We start from the raw sequence: 11,988 nt of genomic DNA on the forward strand, positions 1-11,988 counted from the left end.
ATCAAGTTAATGCGTTCAATCCAGGGGTGACTGGGTATAATTCTAGGGCTTGTGTTATACAGGAGGTCAGATTGTGGTTCCTTCTGGCCTTAAACATTATGAATCTCCATGTTTGCTGTTGGGTGGTGTGTGGGAGACTGTGCTGCCCTAGACATGTCCTCTTGGGGTGGATCTCCAGGTCGAGGAGGCCTATGATGACACAGGCAAAGCCACCCCTGCTCAGGTTCTGGGATGTGCACTGGAGGGCCATGCAATCCCTGTGCTGCCTCCCTCAGGAGACTTTCTCCTGACTTCCATGCTGGCCCCAAAGTGTGCTCACTTTGCCACAGAGGAAATTAAGAAGGAAAGAAACGAATCCAAGATGACACAGCAGATTGGAGGGAGAACGAAGTCTAGAGCACCTGTCTCCCAAAGTTCAGCACAGTGCACTTTGCATGCTGTATGGCACCTCCCCCTTGGCTGCTGCTTTCCATGCACACACCGTGCTCTCTCTCTCTCATGGTCACTTTAAGCCTGTGCTTTCTTGGTTTGTGGTTTCCCTTCAATTTAGAACAGAGACTTATTCAGTTTGGCTGCTTTTTGTGGAAGTGAGCTGTGTTGTTGTAGCCATGTGTATCCCAGGATATTACAGAGACAACATGAGGAGGAAAGAGCTTTCATTGGACCCAAATTCTGAGGTAAGAGAGACCAGCTTTCAACCTTACGAAGTGGAAGGACATAGTTCAAACACCCCTATAATTCCAATGAAAACCTGACTTTAATTTCCAAGTCCCACAGCATTTTCTGTTGCCTCCTTTAGCTCAGCAGGGAGCTTCTGCTGCAGCATCAATGAAACACATTGATCACCCGTTTCAGGATCTCTTTTGTTGTCACCCCATAAACAATGGGGTTTAACATGGGGGGGAAAAGCACATAGAGGTTGGCCAGGAGGTTGAGAATATAACCTGGGATGATGTGCCCAAACTTGTGTGCAAAGTAGGAGAAAACAGATGAGATGTAGAACATCAATATGACACAGACATGGGAGCCGCAGGTGTGGAGAGCCTTGAGCCGGGCATCCTTGGTGGGGAGCTGGAATACGGCCCTGAGGATCAGTCCATAAGATACAGCAATGAGCACAGCATCCAAACCAATTACTAAAATAGCCGTAGCTATGCCATACCAGATACTGACTGTGATGTCGTCGCAGGCCAACCGGGCTATGTCCACGTAGTCACAATAATTGTGAGGCAGGCGGTTGGTTCTGCAGAACTTCAGCTGCTTCACAAGAAAGATGACAGGGAAAATGAAACAGAAACTTCTTGTGACAACTGCCAGCCCTATCTTCCCAATCACAGACTTGGTCAGAATGATGGTGTATCTCAGGGGGTTGCAAATGGCAACGTACCGATCAAACGCCATAGCCAGTAGGATGGCCGACTCGGCCATAAAACTGATATGGATGAAGAACATCTGGGTCAGGCAGGCAGCAAAAGAAATTTCCCCTGCTCTAAACCAGAATACAGCCAGCATCTTGGGCACCGTAGTGGTAGATAACAGCAGATCAACAGTGGCCAGCATGGACACGAATAGATACATGGGCTCGTGGAGGCTTTGTTCTGTTAGTATGATGAATAGTAGGAGAGAGTTTCCAAAAAGTGTTGCAATGTACATCAGACAGAAGGGGATGGAGATCCAGACATGAAACTCCTCCGTACCCGGGATGCCGGTCAGGATGTAGGTCATGGGGTCAGAAAAGGTGTGATTGTCAGCTGTCATCATGTGCCATCATTTGGATTTTCTGTTCAGTTTCCTGTAATTAATAGCAAAAGAGACAATCAGTGAGAAGGTGAGTGTCGGCTAGGACTGGACTGCATTTGTTACAGTGTGATGGGTTCCACCAGGGGAACCACATGGAACTGGGGTTTCATTGAGCCTTCTGACTCCCCCAGTCTGTGCCTCCCTCACACTGTGCTGCTGTGACAAGCTGCAGATCTGCTCCCCATCTTACACTTACACCAGCATCTACACACGCAGGGTCACACCCCGCTGCAGTTACATATAGGCTCACTGACCAGCCACTGCATGAAACAACAATAGAGAGGCTGCAGCCAAATTAATCACCAGCTTCCCAGATTCGTACCCCCACTGGAGTGTAAACCCAAAATGTTACAGTCTCACCCTGCATAGAGAACTGTACAGCGTAAACTCATAGAATTCGCCTCCTCCCTGAATGTGGAAAGGAATATACAACAGCCTCTGCCAGTTGAGCTATGATTTTCCCAGGTACTTCATTCCAACTCACTAGTGTAGATAAAGGCAAAACAAGTTTATTACATACCAAAAATAGATTTTAAGTGATGATAAGTGATACCAAGCAGATCAAAGCAGCTTTCCTAGCAAATAAACAAAACCTGAAACTAGTCCTAAAATGCTAAAAAGATAGGCTTATGTAATAGCAAATTCTCACCCTGGCAGATGGTAGAACCAGGGTGGCAGATTCTCAAGATACAATTGCACTTGCTTTACAGCTTGGAAGCTCCAGATCTTTCATACGCAGGTTGGAAATCCCTTTAGCCTGAGTCCAGCACTTCCCCCCAGTTCACACTTTGTTCCTTGGGTGTTTCCAGGAGTCTTCTTGTGCGGAGAGTGAAGAAGAAAAGATGAAGCTATATGCTATAGCTTTAGCATACGATGGGAACCCTCTGTGTCAAAACTTGTTTCCAACACCAGTTTGTTGAAAGATTCAGATATCTCAAGATGGAGTCCAGAGTCACATGGGCTGGTCACACACCCCTGCAGAGTGATAGCAGCCATTATCCACAGGCTGTCTGGAGCACTCTCAGGAAGGCTCATCACGTGGGAGAGAAGTTTCTACTAAGGCCTATTGTTTACTCTAATGGGTCGTTGGCTTGAAAAGCCCCTTCCGGAGCAGCTATCTAGACTGAAGGCATCTTGCCTAGTGGGCGTAACCAGGTGTACCCACAATTGAAGTATAGATACATAGTCAATATTTATAACTTTAGCTACAAAATATGTATGTGCACAGAAATAGGATAATCATATTCAGCAAATTAGAACATTTCCAATGACACCTCACATGATTTTTCTTATACAAAAAATGCATCACAATTATATCATAATAATATCACCGTGAAGAATATGTGGTGCAGTGTCACAGAGAGAATTATAGATTCCATGAAAAACTTCATGTGACAGCAGCCTGTCGGGTGGGACCATAAATCCAGAAACACGCTCCTGCTACGGAATGTCTCCAGGTTTGGACGGTTCTGGCCCCAGGTGAAGCAGGTCGCGCCCTCCTGGTGTTGCTGTTCACAGCAGAATGTCTCCTCCTCGCATTTGCTGCAGTCACCCTGAGGGCTCCAGCGGTGACTGCGAAAGTGAGTTAAAGCAGCCACACAGCTGGTTCTTCTTTCACTTACACTGGTTTCATACTCACCACTGCGGAGTCTCTCCCAGTTTATAATGGGGTGAGAGCAGAACCTCTTTCCTTCACAATCCTCCTACTGGATCCTACTGGCTCTGTGGCCTTGACCGAAACGACACTCAAGCCTACGAGAAAACTCATTCACAAGCAACTCCCATTGAGTTTTATGAAAATATTCACCTGAGTAAAGTTGCAATTTTTTTTTAGGATTTGGTCCTAAATATGTGGGACAATCTCAGTTAAGATCTGGTCGCCACTCCAGATCTACACTGGGATAACTACGTTGCCTAGGTGTGTGGAAAACCCCTCCCGCCTCCTGAGCGACCTAATCCCCTATATAGGCAGCGCTCTGCCAGCGGGAGAGTTGCCTCTCAGAGAGGAGGATTAACAACGCTGACAGTAGAGCTCTCACCCATCAGCACAGAGTCTACATTAACGCACCACAGCGGTGCAGCTGCGCTGCTGCAGTATTTTAAGCCTGGAAGTGTTACCTGAGTGAAGGCCTCGGGATTTAGGGTGTAGAATATTACAGGGCCTAAGTAAATCTCAAATGAAGTTTACTCTGCACAGTCAGGGCTCAGAGCCAACATGCAGCTCCAGGCACCACCCCTCTGTGACTGAATCAGACGGTCAAGAGCAGCAGAGAATTAACCCTTTCCTCCTCTCACTTGTTAGATCTGATCATTTCTCCTTTTGTACATCATTTGGAAAACTCATTATGACACTCACGCCCCAGGCAAAGAGTTTCCTCTTCCTTGCAAACAACTTTCATTTCAGACCTGACAAACTCACTACACCACACACAATCTTTACCCATAAAGAGTAGTCTGACACTGCACCCCATATCCTTCACGGTGATATTATTATGATATGAGTATGGCATAGTTATGATGTATTTTATGCAAGAAGGTATCATCGGAAAAGTTATGATTTGCTGAACATGATTATCCTATTTGTGTGCATGTATCATTTTTCTATCTGAAATTATGAAAATTGACTATGTGTCTGTATTTCAAAAGTAGTGACACCCGGGTGACACCCACTAGCCACGATACTTTCAGTCTAGATAGCTGGGGGAGAATGGCCTATTCAGGGCAATGGACCATTAGAAAAATTAATAGGCCTTAGGAGAAGCTTATCTCTCAATCAGGGGAGCCTTCCTGTGAACGCTCCAGACAGCCTCCAAGTAATGACTGCTATGACTCTACAACGACATGTGATGAGACCACATGTCTCTGGACTCCATCTTGGGATGTCAATATTCTTCCATAGAACTGTCTGGGAACCAAGTTTTGAAATAAAGGGATCCCAACACATTCAAAAGCTAGATAAGGCAGGGAGTGACGTGATCTGGGGTTCTTTACTTCGCCACAGAAGAAGACTTCTGGAAACAGCTGAGGAACAAAGACTCAAAAGGGAGAAATGCTGGACCCAGGCTAAAGGGATTTCTAGTCTGTGTATGAAACACCTGGAGATTCCCAAGCTGCAAAGAAATGCAGCTTGTGCCTTAAGAATCTAAAAATCTGCCTGTATCACGGTTAGGGTGAGAATATGCTAGTTCCTATCAAATCTGTTCAGTATATTAAGCTTAGGTTGCATTTTTATTTATTTGCTAGGTAATCTGCTTGGCATCACTTATAATCACTTACAATCTCTCTTTTCTATTTAATAAACTTGTTTTGTTATAATCTAAACCGTGAGCTTTGACTGGAGTGATTGGGGAAAATCTCGACTTGGTTACCACAAGTGTGCATGGTTCTCTTCACATGGAGGGAGAGGCCAACGGGGTATTAAACACACACACTGCTCAGATTTAACCAGGCAGGATGGTACTGCTCTGGGGTCCTAGCCTGGAAAGCTGGTAGTTCAAAAGCCTGTGTCCAGTTGCAGCTGGGTGTGTCTCTACCTGTGTGAATGCTGGTGAAAGTGCAGGCAGGAGGATTATGCAGTTTGTCAGAGCAGTACAGGGTGAGAGGGAGCCCAGGCTGCAGGGTCAGTGGGCTCAGTGGTACCACAGTTCCAGATGCCACCCTCGGGGGAACCTGTCACAATCAGTATCAAAGCAGCCCTTAGAATTGGTTGCTCCTGGGTTATTTTGGACATTTACAGCTATGCTGCTTAAAACCAGCTAATTTCTGCAAACCAGAACAGACTCAGTCCTGGGGTCCTGATTGATTTTCATGGAAGTGCTGCCTGAGTGAAGGCCTCAGGATTTGGGGTGTAGAATATTACAGGGCCTGAGTAGATTTCCAGTGAGATTTACTCTGAACAGTAACGTAACCAAGAATGTCCTAGTCCAGAGCCCACTGAGTTGAACAGTAAGACCCCCAGTGACGTCCGTGGGAGTGGATCATGGTAACCCGTCGACCTCTTCCCAGCACCGAACCTCAGCATAGTCACAGGAGCGTATCTCAGAGTCCCGGTTCCCGTCCTGCCCCTGCAGTCAGAGTTACGCACCCCCATTCTAGCCAACTCCAGCTCAAACATTTCCTAGGTTTCATGTGTTTCCATTCGCCCTTCACAGATTCATTCCATGCAAACAACTCACCAGGCTGCGGCCTGAGCTGGGGAGGAGGAATCTCTGCCTGTGACCGGCTCGGGGAGCTGCAGGCGGCAGGGAATCTGTACTGACCGGGGCTGAGGTACAGGGATATTTATACTGCTGCCCTGGGAATCCCAGGGGGAGCTCAGAGCCAGAACAGAGCCCCAGGGACCTGCCTCTGTGCCTGGCTCAGGTGGGGAAAAGCAGCAAAGAATTAACCCTTTCCTCCTCTCACTTGTTTGATCTGATCATTTCTCCCTTTGTACGTTATTTAGAAAGGTCCTTGTGACACTGAGGCCCTGGCAAAGAGTTCCCTGTTCTTTGCAAACACCTCTCATCTCAGGCCTGACAAACTCACTACACCACACCAAGTCCTATGGAATGTTTACCCATAAAGTGTAGTGTTAGGGGCTTATTCCTTCACCCTCTCACTTCCCTGGTCCTTCTCGCATGAACAGAGACCAACAATACCTCAAGTCCGATGGTGCAAACAATTTGACGTATGTTGAGGTGAACTTCCAGCAAGTATGATTCCAGTTTCCTTCCTTAGTGTCCCCCTTCCCAGCTCTGACACCACAGAGCCTTGCCTGTGTTCCTCTTCCTGTTCCCATGCCCTGTTCCCTTATTTTATCCTTCAGCAAGACATGATTTTAATTCCCCCATCCCTGGTCCCTGTTTCCATTCCTGCCCCCACCCTCTTCCTGATTGACTGCAGACTATAAAGTAAAACCTGAGTTTTGCTTTGCTGTTCCTTAACCAATCATTTTACTGAAATTTAACTAACCAATCCTAACATATTGTAACATGGTTATTTAACCAATTATATTCCACCACCTTCATTGCTTTACACTCAACAAAATTAATGATACAGCAGACAGAAACAATCACAGAACCAGACAGAGACCATGCAAATAAACATACAAAACAATACAGAAGTGAGGATTTCATAACGACATCAATACAGACATAAGGGTTTTCCAGCTCTCTCTATTGATAAGTGAGTTCTTGCCAGACAGGATGCTATCAAACTAAGTTTCCTTTTTCATCTTCTAGGCTCTTCCCTTTCTCTGGAGGTGATGGAATATCAGGGCAGGATTGTATTCCTAATAGCCCAATAGCACCTTTTTTCAATGTGACTAGTTTTTAAAGTGAGGATGTGACCATACACTTCCCAGCTTATGGCTGCCTCTGCTGCTTAGCCGAAGAACCAGGCCTCAGACTGTCACAGTAAGAGAAGGCCATTACACAGACAGACAGTGATTTTGATTCTTTCTTTTATACCTCTATAACTACCTAAGTGATAAGAATACACCGAAATTCTTAAAAGTATAGGCCTTTGCAGAGAGGCCTGAATATCTATATCCTAACAAGTAGCATATAAAGGGGGTTTAGAAAGCTTGTAACTTGTCAAGCTTCATAACCATTGCAAAATGCATGTCCAGGTAACAGTTATGGATTTGGAGTATAAGTTAGTCACCATGGCATAGAGTGTCGAGGTGATGGCATCGTCCAGGAGGGCGTCGTCACCCAATCCTGATTAGCTGGAATGTAATGCCAAGCTCAGTTCTCCAGCCTTGCTCCACCCCAAGATTATCAATGGAAAACCATCAGAGACAACTGCAGACAATCAACACCTTTTGGAAGTAAATAAAGGGACATTACAACACATGGGATTGCCCTGCATATGAACAGAGACAAAAGACTGTTTCCGGATAACACAGAGTGGGGAAAGGCCCCCTGGATCCTTTCACTGAGGAGACATCTTATGATGCAGGGACATTCTCATGAAAAATTGGATAGAGAGGAGTCGCATCATAGGCGCATTTAACTCACACGATTTTAGCTATACACACTCGGCAAAACAAAACAAAAAAGTGAAAAATAACAATTTAAATCCTGTACTTGTATTGTGGGCGATTTCGCCCGCCATTCCACTCAATGAGCATTTGACTCTATGCAATTTTGACTTACACGCTGACTTCAGAACCTAATCCCACGTAAGATGCGACTTCCCTGTATTGGTTCTTATGAATCCAGCCAGCTCTGCAAACACACTAAACTTGGAGAGTGTGCAACCTACTTTATTAGCTAGGAAAAGGAACTATTGACCAAACTTTGCATTTTGTGATGTTATCCTGTAACCATTTGTTTCAATGTCTCTCTCGTTTCTAGTTACCTCTCCTTTCTTCTTAATTAAACAGACTTGTTTTATTATATGTGCTCCCAAGCACCGTGAGTAATACAAGATTGGTGATTTATGACAAAATTGGTTGTGACATACTATTGTGATGTTCTCCTGATGTTATCTGGACCAGTGATAGGCTAGTGCTCTCCAATCCTCATAGCTGGGAGAGAGCCTTGCCTTGCTTTGCTGTGAGAACCCCCCGCTCCTGGGCTGTTCACGCACAGCCTCCAGCATGTAAGCTGCTCCCAGCGCCGTGAGTCAGCACTTTTGTACAGGTGCTGCTTGGATTGTGCAACCAAATGACACTAGCCAATATCTCCGGTCCCAGACACAGCCCTAGGAACCTCCGTCTTGCATTATCCAGTTATTCTCGCTGCACAGTGCGAGCTTATACGAGTTTGTCAATTTAACAAAATAATTGATATGTACCAAGATTGTTATCTCAAGGGGAGTCACTGACACGCTTCAAATCAAATGCACTGTTTCAGGTAGAACAAACAAACACATTTATTAACTACAAAAGATAGATTTTGAGTGATTATAAGTTAAAGCTCAAGAAGCTAGATTTGGTCAAATGAAATAAAAGTAAAATGCAGCCTAAGCTGATCTTAACACTTTCAGTGCCCTTACAAATGTAGATGCTTCTCACCACTGGCTGGCTGGCTGCCCTTCAGCCAGGCTCTCCCCTTTGATCAGCGCTTCAGTGTCTTGGTGGTGGTGTCTGTAGATGGAGTTGGAAGAGAGAGAGAGAGAGCATGGCAAATGTCTCTTCCTTTTATCATGTTCTTTATTCCCTCCTGGTTTTACCCCCACCCCACTTCAGAGTTAGGTGAGCACTACCTCATCGTAGTCCCAAGGTGACCAAGGGGAAGGGGGTAATTCACTCGATAATCCAACAGATCTTTTGCTGCTGCCTAGGCCAGTGTCCTTTGTTCCTGTGAGACTGGGCTGGGTTTGTCCCATAAATGCCCTGATGGCGTGTGAACTGCACCTCTGTTCCCGGAGAGTTTTGCCTGCGTTTGTTGTAAGCCACGAGAAAACATTTTCAGCCTCCTAACTATATACATGAAATTACAACCTATAAGATAAAATTACTAGTACAACAATGTTCAGTGCATCATAAGCCTTCCGAAACACCTGACATTGCAAACTTTGCATTGGAAAGCACACAATCGTATTATAAGGATGAACATGGGGGTGCTGGGTATTCCCTGAAATACAGAGTGTCACACACTTGTCCCCTTATTTTACTGCAAAAGGGTTAGTCACTGACTATCTTGAAGGCAGTTTGTGTTATAGTTCTCTTGGCATCAAGCCATTAAGGCCACGAGGCAGCATGTCTCAGTTTCTCACTCACCTAGCGGAACAGGTGTCTTCACCGTGGTAAGCTAGAAGTTTGTTTACAGGTATTAATTGAAGTGTAGCATTAACATCCGTGTCAAAATTCTTATCCCCCAAACCAACATTAGTACCAATTTTTTTTATCACGCATGTGCACTTACAAGTATCTGTATGATACCACACCCTCTGATCAGATGGTGCAGTCTGAGGTTAGTTTGTTCATTACCCACGCTGTCCTTTGACTCTCTCCCATGTAATCAGTCACTGGCTTTTCTTTCCCTTCAATGTTCCCCTCTGGGTTGGCTCTTTATTTAATCATGTTCCTGGATTTTTGGTGCCTCAGGTCTGGCCAGATAGGTGTTCAGAGGGATCCTGTACATAGGCTGACCCTTTGGGGAACAGTCTCCCAGCCCCAGGACTGTACATATCCAGAAAATCCAGCTCCACCTTTGGGGTTACCCTGTGTTTCTCCCTCCCGACACTGAGTCGTTCCCTGCCCCCTGAGGGCTGTGATCTGTGCTCTCTTTCCTTCTCTCCTAAGAGACATTTCTTGGTGCTCCCTAGGAAGGGCTCTATCCCTTGCTCAGCTGCAGAGCTCTGCCAGCTAACAACAGGAACAGGATCCCTAATCTCTGACAGCTCCTCTCCTGCCCCTGCGCCTCAGGGCATGTTGCCTTCTGCTGGAAAGGAGCCAGTCTCAGCAACTCCCATGCTTGGAAGCACCCTGCTTCCCTGTGTTACAGAGTAGCCGTAATCCTCACCCAGCTCAGTGGTTTTGGAGATTCCCTCCCCCTGCTCTCGGCCATCCTCTGGGACACATTTCTCTCTGCTCCCAGGAGCCTGGGTTGTCTCTGGTTCAGCTGCAACCTGCCAGCAGCTAACAACCTGGACAATGCCCTCTGTGGCAGGCCTTACCCCCTTGTCCCTTCCTGATGTGGTGTTTCCTCCAGCTGCAGTGCAGGAGTTGGTCTCAACCTCCCTCCCACCTGGAAGCGTGTGGCTTCCCAGTTCTGCGGAAGAATGAAGGAGACTCTCCCTTTCTCTCAGCAGTTCCTGAGCCCTGACCTTTTCCTTTGGGGGTCCTAGCATGACACTCCCTCCTGCAGGACTGGCGCTAGATGGATGTCCACAGGAGCCGCGCGGGACCAGAGGACCGTCCACACGCATGCCTGCGACAGCTCACCGGAGCCGCAGACCAACGGACCCTCCTCAGGCACGACTGCAGGAGGTCCACCGGAGCTGCCTGCCGCTCCCCCCCGCACCGGCAAAATGCCGCCCCTCTAAAATCCTGGTGCCCTAGGCGATTGCCTAGTTCGCCTTTCTCATGGTATGAACCCCCACTCTGAACCTTAGAGTCCAAAAGATGGGGTACCAGCATGAATTCCTCTAAGCTAAATTACTAGCTTAGATCTGATAGGGCTGCCATCAACCAGGGCTTGCAGTGCCTGGTACACTCTGGTCCCCCAAAAACCTTCCCAGGAGACCCCAAGATCCAGACCCCCTGGATCTTAAAACAAGGAGGAACTGACTCTCCCTCCCAGCTTTCCTCCTCTTAGACTTTCCCTCCCTGGGTCATCCGGAGAGGCTTCACCAACTCCGTGGTGAAACAAGATCCAAATTCCTTGAATCTTAACACAAGGGAAAATAAACCCTTTCCCCACTGGGTCCTCTCCCAGGCTTTCCCTCCCTGGGCTATCCTGGAGAGAGAGACAGATTCAAGCTCCGTGAATCTAAAACAAAGGGAAATTTGCCTTCCCCCTCCTCCTTCCCCCCCCACTCCCTGGTGAGTTTAGATTCAATTCCTTGAACCTTAAACAGGGGAAAAAATCAGTCAGGTCTTTTAAAAAGAAAAGCTTTTAATAAAAGAAAGAAAAAGTAAAAATTGTCTCTGTAAAATCAGGTTGGAAAATGTTACAGGGTCTTTCAGCTTATAGACACTAGGCAGAGTCCTCCCCCTAGCACAAATACAATCCTTCCAGCAAAATACACATTTGCAAATAAAGACAACAAACAAAAAAGACTAAACCGCCTTTCTCACTGGTTCTTACTAATTTGAGCAGAAGAGATTTTTTCAGAAAGATTGGAGGAATCTGCTTACATGTCTGGCCCCTCTCAGAACCCAGAGAGAATACACAGAAAAAAAACCAAGAAGCACAAACAAAGGCTTCACTCCACCAAGATTTGAAAGTATCTTGTCTCCTGATTTGGTCCTCTGGTCAGGTGGTCCAGGTTTACTGCTAGTTAACCCTTTATAGGTAAAAGAGACATTAACCCTTAACCATCTGTTTATGACACACACCCCCAAATCCTAGACAGTGGGGAACCTCACTGGCAGTGATTTCTTCCTAGAACTTTAGAATAAGCAGATTAATACAACACATGCACCTTTACATATACTATTAAGTATGTAAACTACAATACTTTCTACATTTTAAGGACAATTTTTAACCAGTGGATTCTGGGAAACTTTCATGGGAGAGTGCATCAGCTACT

At 46.2% G+C, this 11,988-nt stretch overlaps 1 protein-coding gene across 1 annotated transcript; it reads right to left on the bottom strand.

Moving 5' to 3' along the window:
* Nucleotides 1-825: 825 nt before the first annotated feature.
* Nucleotides 826-1,761, bottom strand: LOC127058093 (olfactory receptor 52B2-like). Its single transcript, XM_050967579.1, has one exon. It carries the CDS (start codon nt 1,759-1,761, stop codon nt 826-828), a length of 936 nt encoding a protein of 311 aa, XP_050823536.1.
* Between the last annotated feature and the right edge of the window lie 10,227 nt (nt 1,762-11,988).

This window comes from Gopherus flavomarginatus, chromosome 1, assembly GCF_025201925.1.
Source record: "Gopherus flavomarginatus isolate rGopFla2 chromosome 1, rGopFla2.mat.asm, whole genome shotgun sequence".
Taxonomy (NCBI): domain Eukaryota; kingdom Metazoa; phylum Chordata; order Testudines; family Testudinidae; genus Gopherus; species Gopherus flavomarginatus.

Excerpts from the sequence above, each read along its gene's own strand:
- LOC127058093 (XM_050967579.1), bottom strand. The coding sequence starts at position 1,761 with ATGATGACAGCTGACAATCACACCTTTTCTGACCCCATGACCTACATC.